The 14,831-nt window shown below is 37.6% G+C and overlaps 1 protein-coding gene across 3 annotated transcripts in view; it reads right to left on the bottom strand.

Moving 5' to 3' along the window:
- Window positions 1-14,831, bottom strand: part of THADA (THADA armadillo repeat containing) — a 207,324-nt gene that overhangs the window by 73,997 nt on the left and 118,496 nt on the right. For all 3 annotated transcript variants that reach the window (XM_042474414.1, XM_042474421.1, XM_042474430.1), the window contains one exon: window positions 11,718-11,886. In XM_042474414.1, the coding sequence (XP_042330348.1) occupies window positions 11,718-11,886 (169 nt within the window). The remainder of the gene's footprint in view (window positions 1-11,717; window positions 11,887-14,831) is intronic.

Below are 14,831 nucleotides of genomic sequence, written 5' to 3'. Positions count from 1 at the left end.
AGGCAGGTGAATTTCTGTTGGTACTACCTCCCCCATTGTAGCCTTTCGTGCCATCTCCTCCACTGGGTGTATTTTGATGAGTGAAAGTTTATCTGTTCCTCCCCTCCCGTATGTTAAACTTTACATGACATCTTTGGGAAATGGGATAAACATAACATCAAAGCTCCATCCTCAGATGCAGTACACCACTAAATGCAAATAGTTGGGGAAATAGTAGGTGAAGGCCTGTGAGATTCCTGGAAGCATCTGACTGGTTACACTATGAAACAAGATACAACACTAAAGGAATCTTTCAGTCTGATCCAGCAGACATCTGATAGCCAATGCCTATTCAGGAAATATATATCATAATGAAAACAGTTTTCCTGGTGCTTAATTTCTAATTACTCAACAAAAAATATGAAGGCAGAAAGTGGGTCAGAAGCAAGGCAAAACATGGGCCAAGGGAGATAAGTCTGAGGGTCAAATTCCATTTAAGAGACTGCACTGATACAATGGCAAGAGCCAAATGCAAAAGGGCATGATCAAAACTGTCAATGAGTATGCTTAAAGGGATCTTTATCACACGTGGCTTTTAAGCAACGATTCCCATGGGAAGGAAGTGGCATCGGCAATGCTGATCGCACAACGCCACTTCCCTCCCATAGCTGCCCCATTCCTGATCTGTGTCTTTTCATTCACGAGGGAAACACATGAATGAAATGCCAATCACACCATGCCACGGGTGCAGAGAGTAATTCACATGGCAGTAGCGCGATTGGCAGTCAAATGGTCTCACTGTCCCCTCCTCCCCTTGCCCTCACCCCCTCCCCTTTTTAAAAATAATTCCCAACCTTTTTTTTTTTTTTGGCATTACTTTGGTGCTCTGGAGCCCTGAAGTTTCAGAAATTGAATGGACCCCTAGAGGAGATCTGCCTTGTTACATCCCTGGAAATTTTCAGGAAGGCGGTTAAGACAGAGCTTTTTCGACGTGCATACCCACATGACCTTCTATGAATTACAGACTGTTCTGTATGGAATGAGAGCATCTGACCCCATGATTGTTGATTTTATGTTTTTAACTGTGGTTTTAACTTGCATGGTAATAATATTGTAACGTTTTAATTGTATTTTTTAAACTCTACTGTGATCCCACCTCAATCCAATTGGAAGAGGCGGGAAGATATAAATAAACATTATTATTATTATTATTATTAAAGAGGGTCTAGGTAATTTAATTTCCATGATCTAAATCAAGGGTGGATACAATGGAAGCAAGGAATCATATATGCTCCCCAAGACTCCTTTTTCAGTCACCCCCATCAACTCTAGAAGTATTGATTAAAAAAAATACCACCATGAAAAAATTGGTGCAGTTTGTCACCAGAACGTGGTGGAAAACCTAAAAACACATCGAAGAAATCAGAAACTAGAAGCCTTTAATTACAGATTTCTTTAAAATGAAGGAGGCTGGGGTGTTTGTGAAATAAGTTATTTTGTACTAGCCATCAGATGACATTAGACTGACGCCTGTGTTTCTTCAAACATCATAAACTCTGCACTTACAGAAAGGAAGATAACCCCTAATGAAACTCTACTCCAGAAAAGGGATAAGCCACACAATAATAGTGATTACTAAAACTCAGCAGATTTTCACTCCATGCATATAAATGAGACTATTTATAAATTTTACTTCCCATCAGGCTCAGCATGTCAGCTTACAATAACAACTTAATGTTAATGCTTTCCAGTAATTTTCACAGCACCATTTTGCTGCAAACACCTCACCCAAGGTAAATATAAGGGCAATCTGAGGACTAACTACATAATCAAAAGAAGCTTAATGATACTGTGTTAATGCTGTGAAATAAACATTAAGCCTTGTTGTATACTATGTTGTTTTGTTTTGCTAATGTCACACAAAAATTTTAGAGAACTCATTAGTATGTGATTCTCCACACCTAGCTAAAATTCAGTTCATCTTGTAACATTTACTTTAATAAGTACATTTGACATTTCAAAAATGATAAATTCTCTGGATAGCATTGCAAAAAAAGCAATGATCACATACATGAATAAAGGTTCTAAGATTTGAAAATCTCCTGTGAATTACTTACATCATAAAATGTATTATTATTTACTGATAAATGGCTTCATAGCTATATCTATAATACAATTTTATATACTTTATCCACTTTCTGGCTATTGTAAAAAATGAAAAGAATTAACAGAAACCATGAACAACTTAAAGTACTATTTCCATCAAAAGAGTTTTCCCAACATACTTACAACTGTCCACAGACATAACTTAATAATCCTAATCAATGCAAATGAAATTAGTATTATGTAGAAATGTCATAGGACAGTTCTTCCCCACACCAACACATTCTTCATATTTACCATGCTTAGTAATACAAGCCTGTGCTCCAGCATTCTCACTTAGAATCTTTTCTCATGTATGATTTGTTCACCCCTTACTTCAGAGGAGACCCTATGTCCTTTTAGATGTAACTGGACTAAAATTCCCACAATTCCTAACTGATGGTCATGAGACATGAAGCCAACAACACCTAAGGGCCACAGGTTCTCCATCCCTACCTTATTTGCAGTGGATGAAATCTCTCAGACCTACTTAAATGCGATGTTCCTTCCTTGTTAGTATAATAGTATATGGAGATTCTTGGTTAATACAAAGTGCCAGTGTATGATAATAGAAATATTTGAGGGGCTTGTCTTTGTCTTGGGGATTTGGAAAATATGCTTCCTAAGATTGATAACGACTTTTGAAGAGCTATTCAGCTATTCAGCTATTAACAAATTATCCTTTTTAAAATAATAATTTATTTTTTGACCATTCTCTGAGAATCATCAGAATCTTTCCCAACTTCTGAAAAATATATTTAGAAAGAATAAGCTTAGAAGCGATTATTCCTAGAGCCCTTTCTGCATGCCTCTCTTGTCCTAGCAAACTATTTCTGAAGACATAGGCCCGGTACATAGGTACCTTTCGGAATGTCTGGGCTGGCGGCAGCCTATTTCCCTCTGGAGGGAAGCCACAGTCACCAAACCATGTGGCTTCCCGCTGCGCCGACGCTGCGTGGTGCTTAGGTCACATTGGTGGCGTCTGTGTACATGGGATGCCACCATTAGTATGCCGCCACTCCATGTTAGGGTTAGGGACCATGCAGTTGGTGCACGGTCCCTAACCCTAGTATCGCTGCCGCCATGCCCCTTTTGGCCCGTCTGTCTCGGGCCATAGTTTATAAGCAGAAGAGGCTGGCAATAGCAGAGGTCCAATTCACTGAAGAAGAGAATATAAGATGAAATTTCCTTTAGGTACACTGTAAAATTTATGCCTGAACAAATTAACAAATTTGTTAATCTTTAAAAGGACACAAGACACTTGTCTTTCCTGCAGTTCAGACTACTGACACAGTTCAGGAAAGTGTTACAAAACAGATGCATCACAGGTTCATAATGTATGCTCAATAGCACCCAAGACCTTATGGATGAGGTTACTAAGACTTCTACTAATGCCAGTTAATCAGCTGTCCCAGCTTTTCTCCCTCTTTGCATTTGCTGCATTTACTTGAAACAACAGAGAAAAAGAGATGATTTTGGAATCCATACTGCACACTCCAAAGGTTGATAGTTTGGGGGGGGGGGGGGCACAGACAGAAGGAGTCAATGGTTTCCTTGGGAATTGAAACAAAGAATTCATTTCCAAATCCTAAGGTTTCCTAAACCTTGGCTTTGCTTTTTTCTGTGCTGCTGAATACCAAGTTGATAATTTTATTCCACCCCAAACCCCAAAATCAGCCTTTTGAAACAGTCATCATGAGCCATCTTCTAAAACTGAGGCCCCAACCATCCACATTGCTTCACCTTCACTTACACTGAAAATCAAATAGCATTTTGTTTCCATTTATTTAATCTGGGAGATTCTTATGGAATTCTGTACATTCAGCTTGGGTTTTCAGCACACCTAACAATAGGATATGATCCCCAACTGGGCTACTTCTGCTAATTCAAACCAGGTACCTATCCATGAAGTGGTACTGTAAGAAGACTTGATCTCTTCTTCCAGCCTGCTATGTTTCAAGGAGCCTCTAAGAAAGGACACAGGCTTACAGGGACTTTATGACAAAAGATACGCCTACCAAATCAACTTATTTACAAGTTTGCTAACACTTACTTGTTCAGAAGTCTTCGGTTAGTCACAATCTCTCTATATAACTTAATGCATAGTATTACTGGAAAAGGAAATGACAATTCTGTGTGGGATGGCACCCTCTGCTGTCCTGATATCCCTATGTTGTGTATCACTTAGCTGAACATACAGTACATCAAGAAATCAGACCATGACCAGCAAGGGGAAACGCTGCAGTGACTCACACACATGTATCCAAGAGCCCATTATTATCTATGCTTTTAGCACACAGATATCACCCACAAGCAGTGCCAAAGTAACTACACCTAAAGCACTAAGCAAAGCACCAAAGCCCAGAGAACTGTATGTTCTACACAGTAGCAGAACAAACAGCAGAAGCCTATGAGAAGGGGGCATGAGTATGTCAGTGTATTATTTATATTTCACTCTCTGTATACATTTGTTTTTAATTTACTTGTAAACTGGGCAGTTCAGCCATATTTCATTATAAAGTACTTGCTTAGAAGACAACTTCTTGAACGGCTTAGAATCATGTACATGATTATATAAAGACCAAAAGTGTAAGAATTTAATCATAAGGGCAAAGGAGATACATGGCCGTTATTATTTTTATTTAGGTGAATGTTTTCCTCTTCACCTGACACTAATATTCCCCTTTTCCAACTTCAAAGAAAATCTTATCTTGGTCTATAAAACTGAGCTAAGAAGAGGAGCAGCTGCAAGGAAGTTGCAATGAAAAACATTTAATTATAGTGGCTTTATTGCTTTGATCTCTAGGTACTGTAACATTCATTCACAATATCAGCCTTTATAAATCAGCTATGAAGCAGTACGTTTTAAATGCTGCTGCCAAATCAAATAAGAGACATAATACATAATCAGCAATATTTCTATACTAAAAGGACAAGGCAGTTAACAGAGAACTCTGCTCTATGAGTTATGAGCTGAAATGCATATCATATAGAGGACACCCATAGAAGATGCAGCCTTTTGCTTCAAGATGTTGAGCAGTCGAACAAAACATTGCTTGTCCTTGTGTTCCAAACAGGCCATTTTTTATTTTCTAAGTCTGTGAAGAATTTTGTTACAAAACCATTGCAGGGAAGAAGTTATCTGCTTTGTCATCATACTCTTACAGTGATCAGTACAATCTCCCAGTGGATGGCATTGATACTGATTTCCTATTAAGTGCTTTCAAAAAGGATTTATAAAATTTTGAACTTGTTTATTTTAACCTACATAGCTAGCAAGTTAATTACTACCAAGTAATTGGATGAGACATGTTGGATTGAAAGGGAAGTGTCTTTGCTGAGATGCAAATGTACGTTAATTTTCTGGACATTGAAAATCTCCCAATTGCCACAAGGCCAGAAAGAGGAGGGGCCAGCCCCTCCATACCATCTTAACTAAGAACAAAAACAGCAAAATGTAGACCTATGATGATTAACATCCTCAATTTTTTTCCTGTTTGGTTTGTAACACTTAACCTGACGAAGATGCCAGTGAAACTTTGAAAGCTTGCAACATGTATATTGTGCATTTTGGTTGGCCAATAAAGGTATCACTGTTTGGTGGATCTTTAATGCTTGTGTAGAAGACGGATGGATGTTGATTGTCTTCTACACAACCATTAAAGATACAGGAACCCTCTCCAGATTTTACCATGGTATCTTCACTGGTATGTCAAACATGTTTAATGATCTTCCTCAGAACAAATGATCACTAATTAAATTAAACTTAAATTCTATAAAGATGATAAAAAAGAACAAGAAAACATGCCACGAGACACTACACTGATTCTGCCAAATATCTCAAACACAAAGCCCATATCTGAGCCACAGAACAGCTCTGACTCAGCTCAGAACAGGCCCACAACTATGTTCAGCATGCAGCTGAGTAGATTCACAGCCAGTGTGGTGTAGTGGTTTGGATGCTGGACTAGGATTCTGGAGACCAGGGTTTGAATCTCTGCTCAGCCATGGAAACCCAATGGGTAACCTTGGGCAAGTCACATTCTCTTAGATTCAGAAGATGGCAAAGGCAAACCCCTTCTGTACAAATCTTACCATAAGCTGGAAAGAACTTGAAGGCTCACAATAATAAAATGTAGATCCAATAATAAAATTATTGGTCTTTCTTCAGGTAATGCCCAGTGGGTAATGACCTGGGAAGCTGCATTAAAATCATATACATCTAGCAAGAAATGAGTATGTGGAGACATCTTTTAGCACCTTTGTGACTAACTGAAATAAATTGGCAGCATGAGCTTTTGTAGACTTCAATCTACTTCCTCAGATGCTTTTGGAGTGGAAGCCATGGACAGACATATATCTGCCTTAGGCATCTGAGGAAGTAGACTGAAGTCTGCAAAAGCTCATGCTGCCAATTTCTTTCTTTCAGTTAGTCTCAAAGGTGCCACAAGATTTCTCCACATACTAATTCTACAGACTAACATGGCTATATCTTTGAATTCTAGCAAGAAATGAGTTGATTTTGCATATGTTCAACTGTATAATAATATGCTTCAAGCTGGCTTGAGCATCCAATGACAAATACTCTTGTCCCTCCACACTTGCAGCTTTGACTTTTGTGGATTTGATTGTTCACAATTTTATTAATATGTTCTCTCTAGAAATCTAGGTCCCCCAGTGCATCTCTATGGTCAACTTTAACCAAAGGTCACACTGAAGGACCTAGAGATTCCTAGAGATAACACTTCACTAGGCATTTGTAGCTCCTCCAGCATAATTCTATGGTCAATGTCTGGCAGATTTTGACCACAGAGTTGCATTGGAGGACCTAGAGATTCCTAGAGTGGTGTTCACTGAGGTAAAAACATAGTGTTTTTGTTATTTGCAGTTTTTCCATATTAATGGTGATCCTGTGCCTCTAACTCCAGCAAATGCGGAGGGATGCGTGGTAATAAACTCTATAAATAAATAAATAAATACTGCTGCATATGTTTGCTGCCTGAATCAGAGTTCAAATAATGCCTCCTTCACCACACCCAACACTGTAAAAAGCTTTGCTGAGAAACACAGACACAAATATATCCTTCGGCAGCCCTTTGCCCATGTTGCCATACAAAGCAGTCTACTTATTACCCAAGATTCCCAAAATAGTTTGTTTTCATTTTTCAGCATTTAGGAACCCATTTCTACATGCATTGACTTGTCTACCAAAGAAAACTTAGATATTACTAGAGAACTCCTGCACTGCACATGTCCTTTCATGCAGGCATTATAAGTAGAACATCAACCAGCCAACTGTCCTAGGATAAGGATAGCAAACTGACAGTCAACCAGCTCAATATAACCAACAAGGCTCTACTCTATTTCCCACGAATGGGAGTGTATACTGGGTGAGGATGTGAAAGAGGACCTTGGAGGACTAACTGGTGCTGATGCTGGCTTCATTCTGGCACCAAGTAAAAACAAGTTTTTGAAGCTTTTGAGGTCTAATTTTATCCAGTGTGTATATTGCCACTACCTTTCCATGGTGGTAGGACGGTGGTGAGGCAATAGGTTATGGTGATGCTAGATTTGCAGCTGATAGAGTCTCCAACATTAAAAAGGGATTTTCTGAGGATCTACAGAGACAACAGCAGTGGCATTTTAGTCTACTGTGAAAATGGAGGCACAGAAAACCATTTGTCAGTGTCTTTTACCATGAAAGCACTATGATGAGACAATCTAAAATCAAATAAGAACCAGTACCAGAAGATAAGACTCCCAGCTGGAAGGTACTCAGGTAGCTACTAGGGAAGAGCAGAGGGAAATGGACTGGCTCATAAGAAGCCATGGGTCTAAATTTGCAAGACCTGAGGTGGGCAGTTGATGACCAGGGCTCTTGGAGATCTCTCATGCACAGGGACACTGTAAATCAAAGTTGACTTGATGAGAAATTTAAAAAATGGCTTAAAATTGTTTCAATTGGTTATATTCTATGATTCTATGATTCTATGTTGTTTAATGTGGTTTAGTTTCTTCAAAATCTATCATTACAGTTTAAAATGTCAAATTGTCTTAAATTTATTTATTTAAGGGATTTATATCCCAACTTTCTCCCAAAATGGTATTCAAGGGATTAAATTAAAATTGATTTTTATTGTATGCTGTCCTGAGGTCTGTTTGATATAGGGCTGGATGCAAATAAATTAACGAACGAATACCTCAGGCCTTGCTCAGGATTCTTACCTAGTAGGCCTCTAGTATGCCATGAGAGTTACACTGGGCCCATGGTATTCACTGGGGTTTAGTTCTATAATTCCCTTTCTAGAGGCCAGCATGGCCCCATTCCTGCTCTCCTATTGGTGTCAGATAATAACATTTTTGTGCCATTAGGCTTTTTTAATCTGATGAAGATTGGGCTTTTAAATGCTGTGCAAGTTAGATGTCAAGATCTGTATATAGTTTTTAGAACATTTTAATATTTTTAATGTGTAATGTTTTTAGCTTTTTAATTGTTTAATTATTTTTAAACTTTATATTTACAATTTTAATGCTTTTGTACTGTTTTTAATTTGTACTATTTTAGTTTTTTGTGGGTTTTCTGGGCTATGTGGCTGTGTTCTGGAAGAGTTTATTTCTGACAGTGCGCCAGTATCTGTGGCTGGCGTCTTCAGAGAATGCTGGCATGGGAGTGAGTGGGGAGTGACCCTTAATTGAGAGGAAGTGATTTATATATTAATCTGCATGTTAATATGTAAATTACTTCCTCTCAACCAAGGATCACAGTATATACAGTATACCCCACTCACTTCCATGCCAGCATTCTCTGAAGGTGCCAGCCACAGACGCTGGTGAAACATCAGGAATAAATTCTTCCAGAACACAGCCACATAGCCCGGAAACCCACAAAAAAATATATGGATGCTGGTTGTGAAAGCCTTCAGCTTCACATTGTTTTAAATTGTTGATATCTGCATTGAGTCCCTATACTGGAAGAAAGACTGGATCTAAAGAAATAATGCAAATAATAGTTATATGGTAGAATCCATGGATAATGAGGACATGACAATTATTTCAGCCAGTATTTGGGAAAGAACAGGACCAGAGCGGGGTGGAGATTTAGTTTCCCACAAAGATTCGGCAGTGTAGTTGAGTCTTATAAACTATTATTCTGCTTAAAAATGAATGACAAATAATAAAATGTTTGACCTAAACCAGTGAATTAGCTTTTAATGTGAGCATGCTGGTTGTTGTTTTTGTTTTGTTTTTTAAATTGTTAAAAAGAACAAAGACTGTTCTAGTACTTAAATTCTGTTAAGTCTTATACCACAATAAGTAATGATGAGAACATCTTTAATTAGAGCTCCTCTTTTAATGAGCTCATTAAATAGAATAAATCCATTAGTGGTAATTGAAAACAGTAAATAGATTGTTTTCTTTTTCAGTGCTGTTTCAGTTTAATAATTAATTTGAAGAGAAGGAGGGGATTTCATTCTTAGTGGTAACAACAGAGAAGTAGTGAAATGGATGGAAGACCTGCTGAATTTGCTCATTCTCTTTTTTCACAGTGGCATGTGTTAGATACTTTATAATAATTTATAAAAGATATTGGTGGGTGCTTTAGAAGTCTAATCAATATTGTTATAATCCTCAGTGCTGACAAGTTGCTTTCATGTATGATTCATATTACTACATGAAATCAAACTGACCTAGCAACCAATTGTTCCATTGCTTTGGCCAAAGTTACATAATAAGTCGTGGACTTTGGCCAGTTTGATTTTTTAAAAGATATTTTCTGGATCAGTTCTCAGGGTCTGCTCCTCTGCTGTACAAGTGACATTCGCAGAGTGATAATGTGGTTAAATAAATTATTGCTCATTGAAATTTGGTGAGGACTTTGCTAGTCCAAAACATATGTGCTGCTTTTACTTATTTGACAAAGCTGTTTTGATTTTGGGGGTCTTCCTATTTGGATGAATATATAGCCCCATCTCCAATGCCAACAGTGACACTTCTGCCAGAATGTTTTAGGGGAATGCGGTACAAAAAAGATCACGTGGATACACTGGCTATATAACTGATTTCAAAACTGACATTTTAAAGATATTCCATTATAAAAAAAAGAACATTTGAAGCCACCAGTTTTCTGAGGGAAGATTGTTCTCTTCATGTGAACTAATTCTTTCTCAGAAATGCAGATGTTGCTCCCCCCCAAGAAATACAAAATAAATAATAAAATTTCCAAGGAATGCTGGGATGACATTCAGCTAGAAAAATCATCAACAACTTTGTTAATTAGAATTTAGAACAAGGATGGATTAGCCTTTCAGGTTTGAGGACATTTATATCCTGTGCTTCTATAAAATACTCAAGATAGGAAGCAAATCTACAAAAATTGAAATCAATCAAACACGGTCAAAAGTTGGTAAAATCTACAATGCTCACTTTCAAACATACATTCAAAATTTACATATTTTAGATGCATGTAGACAGAGTAATTTGTTGTTGTTTGCCTACAAGTCATTTCCAATTTACAGCAATCCTAAGTCAAACATATCACAGGATTTTCTTGGCAAGATTTACAGTATTTGAAGAGGGGGTTGCTGCTGCCTTTGCCTTCCTCTGAGGCTAAGAATGTATGCTTTACCCAAGGTCATCCAATGGATTTTCATGGCTGAGCGAGGATTTGAACCCTGTTCTGCAGAGTTCTAGCCCAAAGCTCAAACCATTACGCCATTCTGTATAATTTTTATAGGATCATACTTAGAGATTTATTTCTACAAAGGAAGTCTAAGGGAGTTGTAGAATAACCAAAACATAAAAGAAGGTTCAATTGCATTAAGTTTAAATGAAATACAATTTTATAAAATAAGAATCTAGTGCTTACTGGTGACTTTTTGACAAACGTACAAACATAGGAAGCAATAATTTTAAAGTAAGTTGATGGGATATGTTGCATAGAAAGTTGAGAACAAATGTTGACATTTCTGCTAGGAAAATATTTATACTCTGTATAGGTAACCTGGCAAAAACAGCCCACAGCAAGGTTAGACAAAATTCTTATCAACATTAAAATATCTGACAGAAACAACCAGATTAACTATCTATACTTGAAGATACAGGGATAAAGGAAAGAGATTCCTCAAGTGGTGGATGCATGTTAGTAACTTCAGCAGTAACTTTTATTGAAATGTCAGTAGGATATAATACAGTTCAGAGGCATAAAAAGACTTTATTAAAAAAAGTTTCTTTGTCAGATATGCTATATGTATGTTGTATTTGAGTTACATTATCAAACCACATGGATTTCAGTATCACTTACTAGGATGAAAACATTACCTCACCTTCTCACTTTCATTATCCAAACCAGAGACTGGAAACAACATAGTACAAGAAATGTTAACTTGCAACATCACCTGACTTTTTGGACAATGATGTGCCAAACTCTTACTGACAATTCTCCTACGGTGGAGAGCCTTTGGAACTCTCTGAAATCCATGTTTATTTTTATTACCCTACATAATTTAGTGTTATCACCCAACTTAGGTATCTCATTTATTCTAAAATATTTATGAATAAATTAGAAAACATTGGTCCCAATACAGATCACAACTTACTTGCAGTAATGTTCCATGCACTGCATTCTGTCGTACATAAGGATCAGTGAAATCTGGAAGTTCAGTCAACAAGGATGTCACTGTCTGTGGCACCAGGTTTTTCATAATAAAGGGAACAAGGGCCCGAGCAGCCAACTCACGTGAGCGGTATACAGGAGACTTACCACATCTGGGGGTGAGATGGAGAATAAAGGAAGATAAAGAATGTTAGGTCTCACTCATACAGAGAGCATTTTTAAAATGCACAATTTAATTATTGAGAAATTGTTGCATAGTCCTTAAAAATGTACATATTGCACATCCAAAATGCCTCTGGGAAGCATAATGTTCCTCTAAAGCAGGGCATATGGCATTCCTTAACCCAAAACATGTGTTTTAAAGTGCTTTTAAATCTACAAATGAACTTCTGGTCACTTTAAGTTTGGCTGGGAAGAGGAAAAAACACAGTTTGGTTCGAAGTGTAGCCCTACAGTGGGTCCTGGGAATGAAATTGGCTCCCAGATGCATGGAAGTTTTAAAAACTTGGTCAGGGTCCCCTTCTGAAGCACAGAAGTATTACTGGTTGGCCTTCAGATGCACCCTTTTTTCTCAACCGGAAACATCTAGAGGAATTATTGTACTTGGTTGATGAAAGTAAGGTAGTAATGCTTCACTCAGCTTTCTTGTTTGAAGAATGTGAGTCCCTAACTTCCAAGCTTCTTCCCCATGGATAAGACATGTGACACACTCCTATAGCAGACACCTGCTGTTTTACAACTTTAATTGTCCCTACTGTGAAAGACATCAGTAATATAATGCAAATGTAATCTAAGAATTCTGTAAAACAGAGCCATGTCTTTCGGTATTTATGACTGCACAGAAAATATTGTACAGCTGAGTGATATACATTCCTGCAAGTTGTGGGGTCCACACTTCCAAAGCCATGTCAGTAGAAAATCAAGTTACATTAGGTATAGGAAAACAAGTGAAATTAAGTTATGGAACTAAAATATGTGATATGCGTTCTATCAAGGTGTCCAATTTAGCACATGGATGTAATCCTAACTACCTTCTCCCAGCTCATTTGTTGGCTTATATATAGGGACAAAAAACTTAATCTGTAGAGGAAGGAAAAGAAGGAGTTTAGTAACTGGAAGAATTTAAATGAATGAATCATAGAATCATAGAATTGGCCATCCAGTCCAATCCCCTGCCATGCAGGAAATCTAAATCAAAGCATCCCTGACAGATGGCCATGCAGCCTCTGTTTAAAGATCTCTAAGGAAGGAGACTCCACTACACTCCAAGGGAGTGTGTTCCACTGTCAAACAGCCCTTACTGTCAGAAGTTCCTCCTAATGTTGAGGTTGAATCTCTTTTCCTGGAGCTTGCATCCATTGCTCCAGGTCCTGGTCTCTGGAGCAGCAGAAAACAAGCTTGCTCCCTCCTCAAAATGACATCCCTTCAAGTATTTAAACAGGACTATCATATCACCTCTTAACCTTCTTTTCTCCAGGCTAAACATACCCAGCTCCCTAATGAGAACACTTCACCACAACAGAATGCAAAATAATTTCTCACAAATGCTCCCATGTTTGTGCTACAGCATGCTTTATTGAAACTGAACAAATTCACGTCTTTTAGTTTTTCTTTTCAAGTACAAGTAACTCTGACATAGTTACAGATGTTTAGTTTCTAATTAGCGGTAACTGTACACTCCAGAATGCCCCTCTTTCTGTTCACAACATTTTACAAATGATGATTTCCCAAAGGAATCTGGCTCTAGTTCAGGAGAAAGAATGGAAAATTGGAACACTGCCAGTGTTTCTGAGTGCCAGATTTTTTTTTAAAAGGTACTTTCCAAAAACATGATTCAGGGGGCTTTTTCATATCCAGCTGAAAAACTGTATTCCATTTTATTTAATTGCATTAGTTCCATTTTAGTAACATAATAAAATACAGATTACAGGTCAAGTGACTTGATTTATTGTGCTTTATTGAAGATAATTTTAAACAGAAGCGTAAGTATTTAAAAACTCATATTTGTTAATTATATAATGGCAAATAACACACGTTCATGTGTATGAGCCCATTGTCATATATTAAGACTAAACTAAAATTATTCTAAATGAAGTGTTCCACATTAAAACATAGGGATATGGAGAAGAAGGCTTCACTCTAGCCATCTAATGCTTCTTCTCAAAAATCAAAATTTAGAAAATGTGAGTGACAAAAAGTATGGATTTTTTCATAATTTCTTTTTCTCCTCATGGTGAATTGGCTCAAAGGACTAAGTTAATTCAGCAATGGACTAATTTCAATTACTGAATCATCAAGGGAAACATTTTATTTCTTTTAAGTTCTCTTTCTTTCAGAAAGATAAAACATCAGTCTGGGAAAGTTAGAAGCTCCTGTCTCATGTTGGGGTAAGGTTTTAAATTGAACAGGACAAATTGCTATCCCAGATATACAGTTATTCTCTTCTAATTCTAGAGACAAATAGATTGCTGCCACAATCACAATCAAATTCTTTTTGAATACTATCCTAAAACTTTAACAACAACAACAACAACAACAACAACAACACAGCCTAAGAACCAATCCATAGAACAGTAGATTGGGGAAGGGTGAGATTTTGAGTAGACATGTTTTGGAAGAGGGAAGGGGAAAAAGGACATGCCTAATGTTTTTCTCTGCTAGATCTCACTCCTACCAGAGTAGGGTTCTGAATTTATATTTACAATCCACAGATAAAGAGCAAAAGCAGAGGGAAGACCAGGAATAGGAAAGAAGACAAGGAGGAAGCAAACTGACAGCATTAGCAACAGCATAACCATACAGTCAAGAAACCTAGGCTAATCTTGTCTTTTAGCATAAAACTATTTAATCAATAGGAAGATTAGAAAGCAAATTACCACACTGAAAACACATCAATACACACTGCAAAGCTATACTGTCAACTCCCTCCCTCCCAAAAAAACCTCAGGAGGGCTTCCAGTTGCCCTCCCTCCATATTCCAATTCCAATTGCTTTCACCTCTGAGGGAGAGCAGAGGAAACAGGCACATCTCCATTGTGTTTTGGCTCCAGTGGCTGGTGAGAGGTCCTCCCTCCATATTCTAACTGTGACTGCTCTG

Source organism: Sceloporus undulatus, chromosome 1 (genome assembly GCF_019175285.1).
Source record: "Sceloporus undulatus isolate JIND9_A2432 ecotype Alabama chromosome 1, SceUnd_v1.1, whole genome shotgun sequence".
NCBI classification, from domain to species: Eukaryota; Metazoa; Chordata; class Lepidosauria; order Squamata; family Phrynosomatidae; genus Sceloporus; species Sceloporus undulatus.
This window is presented reverse-complemented; position numbering and strand designations above follow the sequence as displayed.